Consider the following 23,013-nt stretch of genomic DNA (forward strand, 5'->3'; position numbering starts at 1 on the left):
ACGACGCCTATGCTATTAAATTAATTTTTAATGGAAACGCCTCTTGTTGGTAGTCATTCTTTAGGGTTCTTAAAAGAGCGTTTGGATCCTTTTAATAAACCCCTTAAACGATCCTCTTTTCTAACTGTTAAGACCTAATTAGGTAATTTTTTATTGTTTTATGCAGCCGTTTTCTTTTTTATATATTAACTTTTTGTTTTGAAGACAATTAACTGTAAAAACTTAAAAGGTTTTAGATGGTTTAAGGAGTACATTAAAATTTGTACCTAAATTATCCCTTTACTGAACTTGCTTGATTAAAATATTGCACATATAAAACGCAGGGTTGTAGTAATCTGTGCTATTAATCAGGTGGGGCGATAAGAGGGAGAACTATGTTTTTTTTTTAAATTACTACTACAAGACCAAAAATAGTTAATCTTTTTTTTTAAAAGGTATACATACAAAATATACCAGGTTTTTGGAAATTATTGGGCTTCATAGGTAAATCGTGAAGTGAAGTCCTGTAAAATTAATTAAATGATGTGTCATCAATATAAAAAGGTGTGTTAGTTTTTAAATAAAATGTATATTATTCCTAAGCAAAATTAAGTAAAAGACAGCGTGTTTACTAGGTTTGAATAGTACAACTATGTAAATTTATACTAGAAAACTGAAATTTTAATCCCTATGAGGGAGGATTCTCAACTATTTAGAATAACTTGATAATTTAATATATTAATTTTTTGTCAATATATTTTTAGTTAAAACTCTCGGTCTAAGGTTTTTCATTTTATTTTAAAGTCTATTTCATTAATTAAATAAAAATATAATATGCATAACTTAAATGAGTATTGTACTTTTATAGCTATTAAATTTAATTTCATCAAAGGGAATTTGTTATCTAAATTCTTTTTACTAATTACTAGTAATAGTAACACAATAAATAAGCCTATAATTTTATTTATAGACATTTTGCATCCAATTTTTAAGAGACATTTTAAAGACGCTTGGTTTAAAAATGCTTCATATTATTTTGCAGGGTTTAAGGTAGTATGTTGAACAGTTTTGGTGCGATAGATTCAAAAATGTCTTTGACCAATAACTTGGTAATTTCAGCATGTTTATTTATTTTTTTCTAGTAGTGTAAAGATGTTCTAGAGGACTGGTTTAAATTTTATTTTGTTGTACGTCAATTAAAGCCGCTGCAATAGTTACTTCGAATTCGAAAACTGATACCTCGGCTTCTATGGGTACTATCGAGAAAATTCTAACGGTCTTGTTTTAGTTTCGTTCTTCTAATTTCGACGAGACCATCTGCAAGATCGTAGCTCTGATATTAGTCGAAATATCGCATTTTTGGTGCCCATTTTTGGGCTTAAAACCGACGCCAAAAAATGACTCATTTTCTTAATTTTTTTTCCCTCTTTAAAATATCTTGTTTTGATTTTGAAGCTATTTGCTAAGAAAACTGGTTTGTTCTTAATTCGTCTCTAAAAAATATACAATTTATACTAAATGATCCTCTAGTTAATCTGTGATCTTCTTATATATATATATTTTCGAAGCGAGGATCTCCCTTCAGTTCCCTGATGTGAATAAAGAAATATCTTTCTTGATTAGATATTGCAATGGCTTGACCTGTTTCTTCTGTTACGACTAATGTAGTAATATTTTCAAGAAGTTCAGATTAAAAATATCAATCAAAGGCAGTATGATCTTAACCATATGAACACGATTTTCTCGTTCAACTAAATTCTATTTACCGTAATCACCAGTAAATAATTGAACTCAATTAAAACCAAAGCCTTCCTTTCTTAACCCTTAAAAGCATGAATTTTTTCTTTTAAGTTAATTTATGTATTTAGGCATAAAGCGACACCACATTTTTCACATTTTGTGCGGGTAAAGCCTTTACAGTTAGGGTACTTGCATCTCATTTTTAGATTTTAAATGACGGGCCAATGAGCGACTTGATCTGTGCGTACTTCTTTTGGAGGCACATGTTGTGTTGGTTCTCGACTGCGCTTCGCCGCTATTTCATTTTCGACACTACTGCTTGGCCTTCCACGCTTTTTAGGTGCACCCTTCCCTACATCGCATAAACATTTTGAAATCTCGGCCCTAAAGTCTGCCTGATTTATAGTTTTTTTTCCTTTTTCTTGGTATACCCTTTTGTACAAAAGCCAAGCATTTACAATGGTCAAATCTAAGAAATGATAGAATATTCTTATGTACCATTTTCGACTTTTTGTTTGTATTTTATATGGTCCCATTATGCTGTCTAATAAACCTACCCCGCCCATGTGCCTGTTATATTCTCGAATTACATATGGGCAGTCTACTTCAATTATTTTCTTCTCTTTTCTATCATATCTGTTGACTTTTGTTAAGGGTTCTTTCCCTGCAAAGGAAGAGATCAGAGCCACATACTTATTGTCTTTCCATATTACGTTGGAAACATCAACTCCATCAATGGTTGAAACATATTTCTCACTAGTACCCCGGGGGGACTTTTTTAGAGCAGCTTCCGTAAAAAGTTTGCAGTCCGTTACCCTATTGCGCCTAACTGTACCCAATGAATAAATACCTTCCTTGGCAAGATACACCATAAGCGGAATGCTGGTGTAGTAGTTGTCATGATATAAGCGAAAGTTTTGTTGTCGTGGTATAATTCTTAATAATCTGACCACAATATTACCAGTAGAACCCAGATGAGGTTCGTTATTCTGCCTTTGTAAGTTATCCTGACCTGTGTAGATTTCAAATCTAAATGCATAGCCTGAGATCCCCGCCAATACGAAAAATTTGAAGCCCCATTTTTCATATATTGCTTCATAAAATGCCTTACTTCGGTAGAGCACATTTGCTCATCAATACTAAGATGCTGCTCTAGTGATACAGAGGAAAATTTTTCATTCAAATAATCACATAAAGTCTTATTTTGTGAAGTCGGTCATGACCAGGTTGATCTCTAGGTACAAAGCTTTGATTGTCATTGAAATGAATGTATTGACGAATCTGTTCAAATTTATTTACACTCATGACATTTCTCACTTGTGGAAATTCTAAATCTTCACTCCAGAATGACCGGGAATTAGGCATATGGACTAAGAACATAATATATACTAGTATTCCTACAGACTGCCGGATGTCAACATCTGTAAATGTCGGAGGCCTTTCTGGTTTTGCTTGAAAACTATAAAGATTCGTTTGTTGTACAACCTTGTTTATTAGATCTTCAGGATAAAAATAGCTAAAAAATTGAGCTGCATGATGTTATCATCAAGTTTTGTATTTCCGTGAAAGCGTAACTGATCCTCATTTAGCGCCAAACACTTCCGCTTCCAGGTGATGTTTTTTTATGTTTTACACCTTTTACTGGTTTTTTATTAGGAGGTGAGTCTTGCTGCTTGGAGCAAGATGGCAAGCTAAAATCAATATCGTTTGACTCATTTTCTATAGTTATCTCTTCTTCGCTGTCGCTTATAGACTCTTAAATAAAATCTTCCTGAGGGTTGTAGGTTCTATCCTCCAAGCTTTACGAGTCGCTCTCAACTTCATCGTCACTTTCCAGACCTGTAAAGTTTTCCCAATAATCATGCAAGGCTTGCTCTGATAGAATCTTTTTGAAACGTCGTTGATCACTCATCCTGTAACAAAAAAAAAATTATATCATTATCTATACCCAAAATGCATACTGTTGTCGAAACGCAACAAAGCGTGATGTCAGATTTAGTTCCCGAATGCTATAATGTAGACAAAAAGCAACATAAGAAAATCGCCTATTTACATGAAATATAAAAATTATTTTGAAACTACGCACTTATTGAAATAAAATACATACCTTACTCTTTATAAAACACAATTTGTAAACAGTGTAGCTTTTATTTTTCTCAAGTAAATGACACACTAAATTCTATTTACTAAGCGTCCTGCTGAATACGTCAAACAGCTGATTATATTCCGCTACAAGTTAGAGCCTGTACGTGTACACCTAGATCCCCGATTGTTTCATGCGATGGTATGTAAACAATTGACTACACGATGCAGCGCGCTGAATTTCCTACCTAAACTCGCTCGTTATTGGGAAAAATATGTATGTTGCCAAAAGTCAACGGGATGCATTTAAGAGTTAAAGAACCTTATCACTAAAAAAATTAAACTTAACGAGTTGAGTCACCATTAAGTTCAAAAAATGTCAGTTGTATACTCTTTAGAGTATAGAGCGGTTTTGTTCTGATGAAGAAATTCCCTCAGAAATGAAGTTCATAGTAACTAAGCATTAAGACCAATTAAGAACAAAATATCGTTTGAAACTCCTGGCATAGAATTTTATAATTTAACCAGAAAACTTCTGAACTTAAAAAACCACAGTTTAATTCAATCGATATCAAGCAAAAGGTCTATAAAAAAATGTATCGATGGCGACCTTATCGAGCTATTTTTTTCGAACTTAATGGCTACTCTATAATTTATAGTTCATCTATAAGGTAATATCTATGTTTCCTTCGAGAAAAAAAAAACAGAATTCGGGAGTAAGACGGAGCAGGATGTCATAAAATATTTATTGACGTACGTATTATCGACTTTTGGCGGAAAAAAATTAAGTTAGGAGAGCTTTTTCGAGTGTGTAACGAGTGTTGTTTTTATTTTTTGGTTGGATTTATCGTAAATTGCGTCCTAAATGCTAATATATAGCCAACTTAAATATCGATTAATATTTTTTTTAGTTCCTAATTGAAATAAAACTTTATGTTTTGAAAATTAATATTACTAGAAATTTTAAGAAGAAAATAAATTTTTTTATCTATAACCACATTTTGATCTTTCCCAAACAACACACAATAGTTAAGTAAATTAAAAGATAGTTATTGTTGGCTTACACCAGATGTATATTTTTGGTTAAAGTTCACTTATAAATAAATGATAAAATATCTACGTGATATACGTTGAAGAATTTAATATTAATAAAGACGTTTAATGAAATGAGACTTTTTTTTAAATACTTTTACTACTATGGTAGAGTTTTTTTAATTTGCAGATTCGTTTTATGCATCATTGAGTATTTTTTGACGTACAAAGAAAAAAATTAATTTTTACCAATGGCGTCCATAAGGGATTTATCGTAAAAATTATTTAATAAAAAAAAGCACACCACTGCATTTCTCCGTACACATGGAATTTTATTTTTTTAAATCCTGGTTTAGTTTTGAGCAAATTTGAATTCCTGGGATATTTGGGATAATTTTTGTTTCATACACGTTAATGCAATTCCCATTTCTTTTTAGACTTTTTTATTACCTAAAATTTTCTTAAAAAGCATTTTTTATTAGGCAATGATTTTCTGCAAAAAAAAGCGATTTTTATTAACCCTAACCTTACCCCCCCACCCACCCCACACACTTACCAGTAAGAAATTCTTTTCAAAAATCATTGTTTTCCAAATTAATTCGCATGATTAACAGCTGGTTTCGTCGTTAATATCTAATCTAATAACACAGTTTGTTTATTTAAATTTGATATAATTATTTATATGTATATTAATAAATATTTTTTATAAAATCGCTGATTTTTCAAAAAAAATTCTTACTGGGAAAATGTTTGGGGTGGGTGGGGGGTTAAGGGTTCTGTTAATGAAAAATATTGTTTTTGCAGAAAATATTTATTCAATATTTAAATTAATAACACTATTTATTTAAATTTGATATAACTTTATATATAAATATTTAGTATCAAAACAGCGTGATTACATTGGATAATATGGTCGAAAAACAGTGATTTTTCAGAAGAATTTCATCAAATATTCGACGTGTAGTAATCGAGTTTAAAAAGTAGATAAGTAAATCCCGTGTCAATTTTTTTAAATGCAAAAGTTTTCTCCCTTTTGTAAACAGAATAGTATATGATATACGTTTATTCTACGTTTAAGAAATATATAATGAATATCTCCAAAAAGAAAGTATGTACTGTATGAACTCCTACTTCAAAAAATCAGAACAGAGACGTCGGACATGGAGAAGCCCGAACTCAAATACGAAAAACGAGATCGACTACGTACTAACCAATAAAAAGCTTACTATAAAAGACGTTTCAGCCCTAAATCGCTTTGATACTGGTCGCTACACAGGTTGGTAAGAGCTAAAATAGAAATAAACGTGAAGAGTGAACGAAATAAGCTAATCAAAATACAACCATTTCCCACATTAAAAACAATCCAAGAAACCGCCAAAAATTCCAAGCTGAACTCAACAAGAAATTATCTAATAAAGAAGCACTGAACAGCTTGAATATAAACGACCTAGAAAACAGAATAAGTACTGATATTAGAACGACAGCCAAAAAGATACGTGCCACTACCAAGAAAAATAATTCAAAAATAAAAAAGGAAACTAGAGAACTCATGGCGAAGAGAAGAAACTTGGAGAAAGGGACTCATGAATACAACGAAATTACCAGATTGATAAAAAAGAAAACAAGGGAAGATTTAAATAAATAATTTAATAAAGAAAACAACAAAAACATGAAAGTACTTAAAACACGTAACAATGATGGACACCTCCAAATACATCAACTAAGGGACGCAAACGGAAACCTCAAAGAGGACAGTAAAGATTTAATGAATATCATGGAAAATTTCTACAGCACACTGTACACAGGAGACAACCCAGAACAAGCAATCGGAGTTGATAAAACGATTCTCAATGTAGGCGAAAATCTTCCTGACATCACCAGAGAAGAAGTAGAACTAGCATTGTCTCAAATGAAAAACGGTAAAGCACCAGGGGAAGATGGAATTACAGCTGAAATGATAAAACTTGGGGGAAGAACTACTGTAGAAGCAATGACAATTCGTCTTAATAAATGTATGACAGAAGGCGTGATACCCCAAGCATGGCAAAAGGCCCAGGTGATTTTACAGTACAAAAAAGGTTGAGAATCGACAACTATCGACCTATTAGCTTACTCCCCCACCCGTACAAACTTCTGACAAAGATAGTAACAAATAGGCTTACAGCTAAACTAGATGCCTATCAGCCCCCGGAACAAGCTGGCTTCGGAAAAGGTCATAGCACAATAGAACACATACAATCCGTTCGCACTATAATAGAAAAATGCAACGAGTACAATGAACCACTACACCTCGCATTTGTTGACTATAATAAAGCTTTTAGCTCCGTAGAGTTGTGGGCTATTTTTAAGGCCATGAACAATGCAAGAATCGACTCTCGATATAAGCAGCTTCTCAAACACATAAATACGAAAATGCGACAATCACCGTTAAAATCTCGGAAGAGATAGAAACAAACAAAATTCAAATAAAAAGAGGAGTAAGTCAAGGGGACACCATCTCCCCAAAGCTGTTTACACTGGCACTGGAAGACGTTTTTAAAACTCTGGACTGGAACGAGAGAGGCATCAAAATCGATGGCAAACATCTGAGCCATTTACGCTTTGCGGATGATATAGTACTCTTTAGCCAGAATATAATAGAATTACAGGAGATGTTGGCAGAACCTCAAAGAGAATCGAAAAGAATAGGTTTAACCATGAATTTAAATAAAACAAAAGTTATGTGACCTGACAATATTCAAGTACATATAGAAGACCGAATTATTGACAACGTCGAAGAATATGTATATTTGGGACATTGCATCAAATTGGGCAAAGAAAATCAAACTGCCGAAATAAACAGACGTGTTAAACTGTCACACGTCTTGAGAAATGAAACTATTCCAATTAATTTGAAAAGAAAGGTCTTCAATGCCTGCTTACTGCCCGTGATGACTTACGAAATAGAAACCATGACACTCACTGTTAAATCAGCTAACAAGCTTAGGACCACCCAATGAGCCATAGAGCGGATGATGCTAGAAATAAGCCTGAGGGACCATATCACAAATGAGAGTATTAGACAAAGAACTAAAGTTGAAGACGTCATAACACGCATAGCCCACCTGAAATGGAGCTGGATAGGACACGACTTGAGATGGTTAAGACACATGGTTCAATGGAGACCTCGTATACATAAACGCAGCGTTGGCAGACCACAGTTACGCTGGCTCGATGATGTCAAAAACAAAGTGGGCAACAGATGGCACCAACTGGTACAGAACAAAGAAACATGGAAGAATATATGGGAGACCTATGTCCAGGAGTGGACTGTGAAGGGTTGCTGAACGAAGAAGAAGAATAAGAATATACGGGTGATAAATATACCAAAACCAAAAATTTACAAAAAAATTCATTGAATATATATATGTATATTTAACGATAATAATGTATCATATGTTTCTTAGGTTACTAGTATAAACAGACCTGCCTTATGTTCTTTTTTCATAGTATATTTAATTAAAAAAGTTAATATAAAAAAAATTCCATTAAACAAACTGTTAGTAGAGCTAAACCTCCACACGGGGTCTATCATCATTGTAATCAAATTATTTCTGTACATTACCTCCAATGCACCGACAAATAGTTTGCTCTAACTTCTCCTTATGCATTACGGAACGAATTTCATAGCTGGGTAAACTTTATGCATTTTCATTTTAGACTCGAAGAACTATTAAAAAGTTAATTTGCTAATTATACATTTGTAATTTATAAAGGGTTTGTTATTTTAAATACTTCAAGCTAACAATAACCCCAATTTATTTACTCTTCTGCTAATGTATGCCACCTAAATGTATGTAAATTCTCTCTAAACCATTACACTCTAAGGTTACGTAACGGAATCCTGGAATATGGGAAATTATAGAGAATAATGGAGAAAGGGAGAGTAGGTATGAAATTTAAATGATACATTGCTTTTGCAAACAGTTATTCTCTCTTAGTTGCCCCGGTAGTGGAAACCGCTGCATCCCAATGGTATCTAAATTGAATTTGCTTTGTTGCAATTTACCGTGACAGGGAATACGAATGTTGTTCGCATTATGTACTTCTAAGCTTATGCCATTTGTACTCGATATTGTATAAAGCAGATTTATGTGCACCTTCACTCGATTGACTTTAAATGTTTCATTGAGCCCCATTATGGTAAGCCTTCTAGCAATTTGTCCAGTTACTTTAATTGTTTTGCCTATACATAGTTGAGTTAGTAAATTGCAAACAATTTTTATGGATAATAAAATGATGGAATCGGAAGGCATCAGTCGTTTGGATTGGCCCGCATTATCGCCTGACATGCATCTCATTCGTTCTTTACTTACAAAGGAGTAACGCAACGTTGCCAAGTTGAATTGTTGCTACATGACTCTAATATATGTTGCTACACATTAACAAATTCTAAGTAATTCAGAGCATGAGCTGTATGGCATACTTTATAAAAACCTTTCTGAAACAGCAGACAGTAACGCACTTGCCCTTTCTGGTTTTCTTTACAAATAATTAAGAACACGCAACAAAAATTTAATTCATAATAAAAGTTGCTTGTACAAATTTAAGTAACAGTCTAGAATATTAACTTTAAGACAATATTTTTAATTACTACTTTTTCTATTACAGCATGGCTACGAACAATTTGAAACGAAATTCGAAGACAATGAGCTATCAGGAAGTGTGAAGGCGCAAGTATACGTGACTGAAATATTTGTTAAATTGTCATTCGATAAAAACCAGGGAAGTTGTCAAAAAACGAAAGTGGAGAAAATTGAGGCTCGATTATTAAGGTAAGAAATATCGCGTTGCTCCGTTAATTAAAATTTTTTATATGCAGTTTTTATATCTATTTAATTATGCAGTAACAAATTGGCAAAAAATTAATGAAATACCAGTCAGTGGCAGATGTGCTAAACTTCTAGGGCAAATCTGAATAATTTAAGTTGAATTTATTATTTCATCTCTGTTTTTGAGGAAATTTGACTAATTACTAATCAGGTACGTTTTTGCTAATTTGGCAATTTAAATACATTTTAGCAAGGACACAAATATTTTTTTGTATAGGGTATTTTTAAGTTCAGGTAAAATATTTTGTAGGAAATATAAAGGGATGGTTTTTACGTTAATTTTTTTATGCCTTAAATATTATGAACATTATTGGTATATTATGCTCCAAACCTTTATGTTGATATTTTTTTTCTATAAAATGCTAAATAGTACTATAAAATTAGAGATTTACTATATTAAATTTGAATAGACGGTAGGCACTGAAGAACCTAAAATGTATATAGTGAGTACTATTATAGTATGCAAATTAGACATGTCAATAAACCTTCCAAAGAAACTTTAAAATATTTTATTAAACTACAGTTAACCTCACGGTGATTGATAAATGGCTTCTATCATGTGACACTTCATTTTAAGCAGAATAAAATTGTCTTGCAGGGGAATCTATGCAGAAATTCGTGATAATAATGGATATTTTATTATAGGACACCCATTTGGTGATCGTACACACTAAACAAGATCACTTAAGGCTACTATAGATAGTAGAAACATTTATTTACACTGTATTTATTACTAGCATCTTTTTTTCGTTTCATTATTGCGAAGTGACATTTATAATATTACAAACTGGTCGTTTAAAGATACATGAGTTAAAACATTCTGGAAAAATAAATTCTCAGCTTTTTATTTTTTATTAAATATTTGATTTTCTTTAGTTTATTAATAAATTTATGTTTATTAATTTTTTACTACACTTTTAAACCAGCTATTGTAGAATTGCTGAACATATGCCTCCATCTATATGTTCACCATAGTAATATACAATTCTGTAATAACCCGATTTCTGCAACTTGGTAGTACTGTAATAGCGGTAATAATGAAATTACGCATATAAAAAAAGATTAGTATAAGCAAAATAGAGTACTAAATTATAAAATTCAAAATTCATAAATTTCACTATAATGTGATCGTAAATTTGACGCGAAATGTTTGACGCGTTTTTCAATTATAAAATGTCAAGTTTTCCGACCTCTTTCATTAAAGTGCCACTCACTTTGCTTACTAAGAATTATATTTTACCTTTAATGCAAAACATTAAAATATAACTGCATTGTTTAAAAAAAAATTACTAGTGACATTCTTTTATTAAATTTACCTCAATTTATAAATGAAATCCCTTAATAAGAAACCGCAGCTAAATTTAAACCGCTCTAAGGGTTCGTAATAAAATTTAAAGAACAATTATCATTTTTTCGCAAGAAAAGACGTCCGCGACTATTCCCAGCATTTTATCGCGATAATAAAATTCTTTGTTGGATAAATTAAAATTGTTTTAGAGGGAAATCACTGTTAGAAAGAATACTTGTCAAATTGCCCGAATTGGCGTAGCTTTTGAAGATAGATATTAGCCTAAGAAAAGACAGCTTTAACAAAAAGGTTAAAATATTTAATTAAAATATTTTATCGATATCTACAATTTTAAAGCTAACAATATTTTTTTTAAATATAACGACGCAATTGTATCTTAGTATTTAAAAACTGAAATTACACAAACGTAAACTAGGTGATAAAAAAACTAATCTCACAGCTCATTTCCCTTGTAGAAAGAATAACATAATTGCGTTTAAAACTTTAAAATGAAAAAGCATAGGGCATCTGTTTCCGCACCTAAAAGAACACAAACTTTATTATTACTGAAATTATAACACTTCTTAAAAAAATCCTCGTATACTTTTTAGACACGTTTCATTTTTATTCCTTTTGAAATATATTTTACATTAACTCATACCTAATTTCTCAGTAGGTGAACTTTTCAGGGAATATTTTTTACAACCCTTGTGGTATATGCAATTCTAGTTAGTTTAGCATCATCGCTTGTTCTTCCAAGTTAATTAGATGCATTTGCCAAAGGTACTTAAAGACATTAGATCCGAGTTTTCTCTTCATTTTATAAAAAATATTTGCATTACTGCAATAACTTCTATGAGTTTGTCTGTCATATTTTACAGTATAGGAAATGTGAGCAGTCTTATTATCAATATTTATATGTTTTATTATTGTTATTCTTAAATATTCTACGGAAAATCCAAAAGAAAAATGTGAAATAAAATATACACATGAAGAATTATGCTTAGAAAAATGTATTAATAATTTAGCATATTTTTTGATACTTAACAAGAAATTCAGTCTAAGTACTCCATAGTAGAAATATTCATAGTCAGTAGTAAAATAGGTTCAATGAACTGGCGCCATTCACTAAGAAACTAAACATAGGCTTTCGTACAAAAATACCTAATTTTTGCGCAAACCCAATATTATCCATGGTTGCCAATTAAGTATTATATGAGATAAATTTTCCATTTATATTGGAGGTCGACTATAATAAAAATTAATTCTTAAGAAATCACACTTTATGACGCATAAAAAGGAAGAAAAAATTAAAAACTCTATGTAATATTTCGCAATTGAAAAATGTTTCTTAACTTTGGAACACTACAAGATCTGAATATTACTTATCAAAAGCACAATTCTTTATGGCGAAATCTATCTTGTCCGGAGAAAATCAACACATATACTATTCAATTTTTACAATCAGTTACTAATCAATGCAGGAAAAAACATAATTTTATAATATCAATATTTTTAACCGTGAAATCGGGTTCTGCTTTTCCATAACTACATCAGAAGAAACACATGTGTAGGGCTTTTATATACCTATAATATTGTGATATACCTACCCTGTGGAAAATCGAAATTGGAATATCATATATTATAGTAAAAGTTCTTTATAATCAAATTTATGCATGCCTATGCTGACAATACCCAAATGTCAAATCAAATTCAAATCAAATTTCTTTATTTGCCCAATCACGGCCGTCTTTACCTTCATAAGTAGAGGAGGCCGTGGCCCAATATATACATATACAAATTATACACAATCTTTACAACAAATTTTACAACTATATACTATATGTATAACCCGAGGATAAAAAGGACTACAGCGCGACCATAGTGGCCGATAACACAAAATACACAAATCATGTGCATTTGTGCGCGGTAAATGTGCTCTTTGCTTAACTGCCAGGATATGCAGGAGACAACCAGAAAGAGAAAAATATACTCTCTCTATATAGATCTCAATAAAATATTAAATTAAACAGATATAGTCGAATTTTGGGAACATCTACAAAATGTTACCAAAAAGGGTTTTATGCTCAGTAATAAAAAAAAAATAACAGGCATATTTAATTTTTTTTATATGAAAAAAATGTTATGTGAAACCTGGTTCTCTCTCATTTTAACTGCTGCAGTTCCCTTTATGGATCGTAACTGTTAGAGATAAATGCAAAATAAAAAAAGGTGTCAAATGCGTGCTGTAGAGTTATGTATCGATTACGTAAATACGACCATGTATCACATTTAATCTCTGGTTATAATTGGCTAAATGTGGACAATCGTCGAACGCACCACTATTCCAATTTTATTCGCAAACGTTTAAAAAATTCTCATGTACCTCAAATTTTAAAATTCAAATTTTTACACCGCATAGCAGTTTAGCTATTTTTATTATTATTATTATTCACCTCCTGTATATCTTCTATTTGCGTTAACAATATGTTACTTTTTAAAAAAATACCATGTATATCAAAGGTTCGATTTGATTTAACTGCAATATAGGAAGTTTGCAATAAAATACGTATATTTAGTTCTAATAAATATGAAATAATTCCGTTGATATACAATTTTTATACGTGAATTACAAACAAGTATAACTTAATACAGTCGGAAATCTTTACAATAGAATATTAAATTATAAACTTCTAACTGCATGAGATTCGGTTTAATCGTAATAATGAAGTTGAATCAAAATGTTTCGCCCTCCAATTATAAAATGCAAACGAAGCAAAACTTCTCGAAGGCTTTCATGAAAGTTTTTGAGATAATGCCACTCATTTTGTTTTAGTAAGCGTTATAATTTACTTCTGATGTAAAACATAACTGCATTATAATAAATATACAGGTTGGAGAATCTATCAATAGGCATAGAGAGGGGCTTAAAGATGAAGTATGTGCACGCACGTTACGTCGTTATTTTAACGACGCTACTGCATTACGTGCAATAAAATTTCGAAATATTACGTGAAAGTGCAGGCATTTCTAAAATATTTTTCTGATCCAAGCTTTACATACATTAGTATACAGTCCATATAGAATCGGAATCTCAAGATGATTATTTTAATAATATTAATAATAAACATAATATAAAAGCTGAAAATTAAAACTAAATACATACTAATCATTTTTATTTTAAGTTAAATTAGTTCACGTCAGGGGCACTATAAACTATTTCTTCCAGTCGTCCTTGCTCCTGGACCTTTTAGATAAAAAATCTAGGAGCTTAAATCTAAGATAAAAGGATGTCACGAAAAATCAAAACCACTTTCAAAATTGTTTTTCACAAGGAATCAGTCTATATTTAAATGTAATTAAAAATAAATCTTAACGTTGTACTGCCGAATTGCCTCACAGCACTTTCGAAACGAGCATGAACAGACATAATACTGCATGATCTTCAATTCGCCAACCTGTATATATTTCTCTAATTATCTTTTAACAAATTAATTTTAATCTACAAATTAAATACCCTCATAAGAAACAAAAGCTGGTTTTAGGGAGCGCTTATCGTTTGCAATAAAATTGCGAGCACAAATATTAATTTTTCGCAAGAAGAAACATACAGACGTCTGCGACGATTACCGGCATTTTATCGCGATAATAAAATTCTTTGTTGGTTAAATTAAAGTTGTTCTAAAAAGAAATTACCTTTATGAAGAATTCTTGTGGAATTGTCCCAATTGACATGGCTTTTAAACATACATAAAAGAAGGACGGTTTTAACAAAAGAGTTGGGTTTTCTTATCGTACTATAGCTAGTCACATCGCTATATTATTTTGATATGATATAATAATGAACTATTATTTTCTTCCCAATCTTTTTAAAACATGTTACAAATACCTCACAATTATTATCATCCTAGCGCAGTTAACTAAACACTGAAGTTAGCGGAAAGAAAGGACTGTATTTAAAAACTGCAATTACACAAAAATGAAATGCTAGAGTAAAAGAACTAATCTCGCAACCATTTTCCTGATTAAACAAAAATAAAACCGGAATTTGTTGTTGTATTTAAAAATACAATATACAAAAAGTAAAAAGCATATTTTTCCGCATCTCTTTTATTAGGGCTACCACGAGAAATAAAACACCCAGGAAATGAAAATATATATTCTCTAGCGCGGTAGAATACTAAATACACATTTATCAAAATTATGATGTACTACTGTTGTAAAAACGAAACTCCTAAAAATCTGAATTTAGAGGGAAAATGTAAATAAAGTTTTAACATTTTTGGAATGGAGCCATTGGAGCAACAAAGTTAAATACGTCCTATATTGAGATTGTGATGAAGAGCAGGAGTTCAGAGATAATCAAGAATCTACAAAGGTTAAAAAGAAATACACCTAATGAAAATGACTCGAGATCTATCTCTCCGGTTACATGCGAAAGAGCAAAAAAAAGAATTAACAGTTGGCAGCAGTAATTCCACTAAACAAGTCAATTTTGCTGCAACTTCAATAAATTTAAATATTATGTAATAAATTGTGACATATATAAATTAATATCAACGTGGAGGATTTTGTAATTATTTGAAAAATTTTGATGTAACACCAGGAGTTTTTAATGGTCTAATTCAATCCAATATCAAATAAGTCCCCATGGCTATATTCATTCACCTTACATATACCTTTAAGCCTTTCACAGGTTACGTTCATTAGAATAAGGAACATGATTGATAGCTTATAGAATAAGAATATCACAAATGTCTTTGCTATTAATGTTACATTGTAAAACGAGTTAAAAACTTTATTATATAGATTGTGAAAGTTTTGTTTCATGTATTGGGTAACACTTTAAGACAAAAAATTTATACACACACCGACACAAGTTCACACGATGGGCATCATTATTTTGATAATTTTGGATTTCGATTTTGAGGTTAATTTTGAAGCTCATTTGTTAGTCAAGATATTTTTTAAACTCCTATTTTTGACAGGGGATTCAGAAAAAGCAGAAAACTCTACCAAGGATACATTAAAATTTTGAAATTTTTTCGATGTTAATGAAGAAGATAAGAGCAAAATTTTCCTTGACTTTGACAACGAACTTGTGTAGTACTTACTTTAATTAAAATATTTATTACATTTGAATTATTGGGCCTGTGCACTTTTTTCAAATTTGACCCTATCAAGGTTACCGTAAAAGAATTTTTTCGTTAAAACAAAATATTTTAACCTTCCAATGATCTTCAAATGTATCAAACTTCAAGGTAAAATTCAATGCTATCAAATGGAAATCCCGATCGTCGTTTTTCAACTTTTGTCGATTAATTATTTTGTGACTATACATTGGGACTCATAGATTAAAATTTTATATCCTGTATATTTTTCTACTTTGTTTTAATCTCTTAGTAAATTATTATTTTTATTTCTAGTGACATTGAAATCGATACGTCAGGCCTCGGTTCCCTCAGTTGGCTCATACCAAAAGCGCAGTCATGGGTAATGGGCCACCTCCGCTCCACCTCAATGGGAGTTCTGCTCAAGAGTATTGAAGAGGCCTTTAATTATGCCATTGAAGAAGAACTGAAGAAAACCCAAAAAAATGATCCTGAGGGGGAAACTAATAGAATGTTTTGGAGAAGTATTTTTTCTAAATAATTTATTCTCCTGTTTTTATGTGATAATGTTGATTTTGTTATAAACATTTAAAAGCAAATTTTGTTTTATTTTCCTTGCATGCGTCTGTCCATAGATTGATTCAAAAGTTTTCTTGTTTTATTAGTAAGTAAATACGCAATTCTAAAAATACATTTCTTGTCCAAAGCATATTGAAAAATCACCTGTGTAGAGAAGTGTATGAACTCAATTACGGATGCTTTTAAAAATGAATCTCAAAAGTTCATCCTTAAATCTCGTTTCTAACACAATCTCGTGTGCAGTCGGCAAATCCAGCCTTTTGTAACTTTTTAGAAATAAATTTCTACAGTAAAGCAGAAATAATCTTTTACCAGTCAATTTTTACCAGGGAATGGTGTATTTTGCGGTTTTGAACTGGCGTAGACCTAATTATTAGTTTTTCAAAAAAAATAGATGCTGTATTAATAAAAATTACTTAAACGTTTATTTTATTAGAAAAATTGTTACAGGTACAGTACCCAAGCATTTGGGATCATTGGCGATAAAGCTTCGCACAGAAAATAATGATAAACCTCTGATTGTCTGATAGTTTCATATAAGCTTAGGATTCGCTACTATTCTTAGTACTATCGATACAATTTCTTATAAGATACAACCAAATTACATTCCAAAATTAAAACTTTAAACAACTGCAGTGTGCCTCAAGCAGACATTATTAATTTAGTTAATAATGTATATATACTACAGTATCATTTCGTGTGTTCGTGTAATATGGGGAATACCAATCAGCTGAGTAAGACCGACCAGGCGATTTAATTTCAAATTACGCGCCAATATGTAACGCATAGATGGATATATGACCAGGTTGTCAACACAGGTGTCGGTAAGGCCATGATTGGGATTTGCCTAACAATTAAGCCATATTTCCACGTGAATCCGTTATCCGTTTTAAGTTCTAAAATAGGTAAATACTTTGACAATAAGTGATTTTATCGCTATGCATTTGTTATGCAGAAACCACAAAACACAAAGTATAGAGAAGTGGTGGTTGCTTACAAACTGATAGAAATTTTTTTGACAAATCTACTAGCGTACTCTCGCTTGGCAACGGAAACTGTTGTAACTAACTTTGACGTGCCTAATTGGACCAATTAAAGTGGTAGAAAGGCGTAGCCAAATTGAGGCGGTAAAATCAAATTTCATTTAATAAGAAATCTCATTTTATTATATAAATGCAACATCTAAAGCAAACGTCTTATCAAAAATGTTACTGATGGCAAATAGGGACTTTTTTGATTAGGTGATCAGGAGAAAATAAAACTTTTCAGTTCTATTTTACATATCTAAACGAGTTAATGTACTGCAATAATCAGTTAACAATAGTGTACGATTTAAAAATGGGAATAAAACAATGTTTTTCTTTAGTACATTTTTTATTTAATTTTCTTTATATATTATAATATACAATAAGCTATTATAATAGATGTTATTAGAGATAATCTAAAAATATTTAAAAGGATTTTATTAGCACTGAACTATCCCAAACCAAACAGATTAGAAAAAGTTGTGTTGACTTTTGTGCCATTTTCTTATCGTACATATAAAAACATGATTTTCCCTTAATTTATTAAGGCACTTACATATATATTCTTTTTGGGTCATCACATGGAAAAGCTTGCTTAATGTACTGTATAGTGCCAAACTTTCCCTTATCAAATTAAATTTTATTTTTAACAAGATCATGTCTAGTGTATTTTAGTAAATATGGTATATCAGAGGTCGTAGTAATATACTGTCTATTTCCAATAAACTGATAGGCAGTAGGCTTTCTGTCAGTACTCTATTGGGGCCAGTTTGGTCACAAATTGTTACACAAACCTATCAATTGACAAGAATCTAGATCAATTGACTGTAGATCTTTAATACAGTTAATTTTTACAACAATCAACATTTTTAGAGCGGCTGTTTTAATTGTATGCTGAGTAAAGGAACTGGATAATGGCATTTTATACAATTTTCGTAGACCCCGTATCATAAAAATAAGAGCCTAATTTGCTTGCGTGTGCCTAAACCTTTAAATCCAAAAATTGGTCTGAACTGGAAAAAAATCAAACATAAGGATATCTCATCAAACATCAGAGCACTGTGATTATTTAGTAACTAACTGTGAATTAATGAATTCGTAAATTACTTCATTATGGCTATCATTGTACAAGGACCTAGAGGCAATTTCAACTCTCCCATTTTTCAGAAGTAAGTATAAGTTTTTGACAACTGTTCGTAACTTAAACTATTTTTGGAAAGACTGGCCTTAGCTAGAATACCACGAGGAGAAGAGAATACTTATCAGAATAGTTTATGATTGATTTTAAACAAATAGAGTTTCCTGAATGCATGGACATTTCATAAAGAGGAGGATAATAACCTGATGTCTACAGTCATTCTAATCTCTGCAGTTTTCGTTCCATAACCTGCTATAAGCTGCGGTGTCAGTCTTAACTTCAACAGATTTATTAGAGAATAGTTGTTTCAGTTTCATGGGATAATAATTGTGTTCAGTTAGAACTTGAGATTTTTATCAAGACCAGGGTATAGCATTATGCCTAAGCCTATGAGGATTATCAGCATTATTAAAATGTGTTGGAGAGCTCCAAGTCTTACTAAAATATACATTGCATATCTCACTTCTGAAGGAAATTGAAAAAATCGTTTGTTACTACGTTTATCAGACCCATTCAGAATCATCTTTTACAGTAAATACTTTTAGCAATATGTCCTGATGGGTGATTCAGGCATGTTTTAGCACTACCATATTTTACCACAGATGTTCAGCAATATTTTAATAGGCATTGGGTAAGAGAAGGTAACTTGGCCTCCTCGATCACCAGATCTAAACCCTTTAGATTTTTCTCATAGAGGTACCTAAATAAACCTAATTTTTTATATATAGAATATAGAATTTAGGAAAATATTTCTTAATAATACAATTTTGTGAAAATTTACACTCTTAATTATTCTTCTAAGCTTTCTATACATATCCTATTATTGATAACACCTTTAAACTGTAATAAGTGTATTTTTTAGGCAACAGTATTATTTAAAAAGAAGTATTTAAAAATCTAATTTATAAAAAAATTCTTAAAATGTAATGTATATAAAAAAATTTACAAAAGCCTATTTTAAATAGCAGCACGTGTGATTCTGTAGCTTAAGTAAACATCTTCTACAAATTAAATTAAAATTCGGCTTGTATAGCCTGAAAGTTATACGCGATTCGACCAACACGAGAATCGGGTAAGGGTATATTTGTTTTTAAATTCAATTTAGCTTTTTGCCTTTAACCTTTACCCTGAAATGTATTTTTGATAATATATTTCTTTTTTTAGGTAAATTGGTATTTCGTTTAGTGCTTGTTGACTTGAATTTTGCTACCTTACTATGTATATTTATGGCTTTCGATTTAATTAAGTTTTCAATCCAGTTTCGTTGTTGACATTGTTGTTTCCAAAACTTGCAAAAAAGGCCTCAGATTGTGTTTTTTCTGAGAGAGGGTATAAAATCGACGTTAGGCTGGGTTCAAATAGAATCAGGTAAAAAGCCAATTTCAAGTTACTAGATAACTCAGTTGTTATTCTTTCATTTTAAGCTTTTACCTCTAAAACTTTTTAGCATACTGTTTGTTAGATAGTGAGTTATATATACGTAACTGTTTTTTATTGCTTGCTAGTGTTACATAATTAATTCATTCTTAAAGTAAAGTCATTTCTTCTGCTTAGGATATTCTAAGAGCTTATACGTTGGTGGTGAGTAGAACCTTTATAATACATGAAAAATTTTTCCATAATTCTTAAAGATACTCATTTTTTGACAAGTAAGATACCTGACCATACAAGATTATATGTCCTTGATGTTAAATTTGTGTATGTTTGATGAGTTTCAATTAATGCTATTTGTTTATGTTCTTTTCCTTTAAAGAATATTGAATTTTTGGATAAAATATGGTGAATTTTTTAAAAACCCACTTGAAGCTGCTTAATTCCATTTAGAAGAAGGACATACGTCTTATAGAAGATCCAGAGATAACTAGAACCTTGGACAGTTTGACGCATAGATGGAAGGACCTTATTTATTTTATCGTACTGATGATCGTATGTATCTACTAAAATTTACTGAATTTACCAAATATGAAAGAATAAGATGTCAATAATTCCAATTCCTATTCTACATATCACAAAAAACTGAATTGTTTCTTTTCTCTATTGTATCACGTCGCCCCAAATGAACCACTTTGGCAACAACATTGTCTCAGAGAACACGAAAATCATTTATACCTCTCAGGGTAAATAATATCGGTTAAGTAAAAATTGGCCGAAATAAGTACAATCTATTACGTTAAAAATCCGAATAGAAGGAAAACAAATAAACTCGAAAAACCTTTGAGGCTTTGAATTTTCCCGTGCACATTCTTTTTTCTAATGCGAAAAGCAAAGTCTTGTCATAAAAAAGATTCGCTGCCGGATTTCTGACTTTTCCGAGACTCTTTTGTGATAAATGAGTCAGTGAGACGATTAATAACTTCCATTAAGTAGGATATTACGTAAAAAGCCACTTGGGAACAATTTACTACTTTTATAAGATAACTAATCTTTTTGTTTTTTACTGTTATTTTTTTTAATTTAATAAACTTAAAAACTGTAGTGGAATTTATACTTAGGATTAAAAAAAAAACTAAATTAATTCTTGATTAGGACTGTTAAAAAATAGGATAAAAATAAAATGCTTAGGTATATGTTTGATCAATTTTGTCAGTACATGTTCAGCATTTTTCATTAATTTATTAAAATAAAAACAAGGCATTGGCATTAAATAAGTTAAGCATGTCCCTCTTAACTTTTAAGTATTGGTTGGCATATCGCAATTATTTGGTAACCAGCAATTATCTGTAGTGCAAATATGTATAATGGATTTAAGTAGTCAGATTTGTAAATCAGACAATTGCAAATAAACGATTTTATTTTATATATATTATAAATCAAGATCCAGTAGAATTCGTCAATGTTTATTGAAATACCTTTATTGTTTGATTTCGTTTTGTATCAAAAGTTAAATAATTATAGAAATGGAGAATGTTCAACAAAACTTCTTAAGATCCATCCATCCTTTGTTTCGGTTATGAATTTTTTTTTAAGAAATAATAGAAATGAGGGTAGTAAGTTATCGTATACTTGCACCATTGTGAAACATACAAATATTGTAATTGAAAAAAGATCAAAAAGTGCTAAAATAATCAAAAGTTTACTCAGAACTTCAAATTTCAATAAACCATTATAAAAACTATCATTTAATATTAGGTTAATCTTATTCAAGATATAATTTATATAAATGCTTTTAGAAAACAAAATATCTAATTCATCACTTAATCTCGTCCTTCTCGTAGATTCTTGTAAACATTTATGGAATTATATCATTTGTCACATCATTTATCGCTTTGAATTTTTAATAAACCCAATTTGTTGTAGCAAATTTAATTAATTTTATAATAGTAGATATTCCCTAATAATATAGATGGACTTCCATAAGCTTGTAGCATATAAGTTAAATAACTTGCTTAACTATGGATATTACGAATATTAATATGAAGAACTATTATCTGGTAACTATAGCTGATCGTAATATTCCAAATTCTTTGAATACTTTACATTAAAATTACGAAATAATTATATAAATTTCAATCCACAATTTGTTTTGCTTGGTGTAACATATTTTTGTTTCATACAACACATTCAGTCAACGCATACATATGCATAACTTAATTAGACGTGATACTCGTGCAATTTATACCTTTGTCGGTTGGCAGTAACAAAGAACCATTGTTTGCGTTTTAAAGTAAGCGTCCGTTTTTAAGGTATAGATACGACTTAACATAAGAATAAATAAAAAATACAATATTTTTTTATCTACGGTTTGTTTCAATTATAAAAAATGAAAATATAAAATTAAGTATTATAACCTTTGCTGCTGTAAAAGCAAATAGTCAGATTTAGTTAAAAAAAAGTCAATAATTGCTAATTCGTTCATATAGTCTAAAATTTAATTTAAGGTTAAATTCATATAAAAGCTTTTAGAAAGGAAAATTCTCTAGTCTAAAAAAGTGTTTTTTTATTTTTCGTATCTGCATATAATAAATCATAAACTCTGATAATTTCAGAAAATCACTGAATAATAACCAAAAAAGTCATCAAAGAATATATGAGGACATTTTTGTAAACTTCTATGGATTAATATTATTTATCACAAGCCTATAAATTTTTGATAAACTCTATAGCTTATATAATAAATGTAGTTTTATTTAATGATAACTTCTCTAGTAATATAGGTGGGCTTCCATAA

At 30.6% G+C, this 23,013-nt stretch overlaps 2 protein-coding genes across 5 annotated transcripts in view; one reads left to right on the forward strand and one right to left on the reverse strand.

Moving 5' to 3' along the window:
* The window catches only part of LOC126737192 (uncharacterized), a 47,420-nt gene extending 30,718 nt beyond the window's left edge, over positions 1 to 16,702 (forward strand). For all 3 annotated transcript variants that reach the window (XM_050441956.1, XM_050441958.1, XM_050441957.1), the window contains 2 exons: positions 9,484 to 9,647; positions 16,419 to 16,702. In XM_050441956.1, coding sequence (XP_050297913.1) covers positions 9,484 to 9,647; positions 16,419 to 16,644 — 390 coding nt within the window. In that variant the 3' untranslated portion in view covers positions 16,645 to 16,702. The remainder of the gene's footprint in view (positions 1 to 9,483; positions 9,648 to 16,418) is intronic.
* Positions 1 to 23,013, reverse strand: part of LOC126737191 (tachykinin-like peptides receptor 86C) — a 133,249-nt gene that overhangs the window by 92,853 nt on the left and 17,383 nt on the right. The gene's annotated exons all lie outside the window — the stretch shown is intronic.

The sequence above is a fragment of the Anthonomus grandis genome, chromosome 6 (genome assembly GCF_022605725.1).
Source record: "Anthonomus grandis grandis chromosome 6, icAntGran1.3, whole genome shotgun sequence".
NCBI classification, from domain to species: domain Eukaryota; kingdom Metazoa; phylum Arthropoda; class Insecta; order Coleoptera; family Curculionidae; genus Anthonomus; species Anthonomus grandis.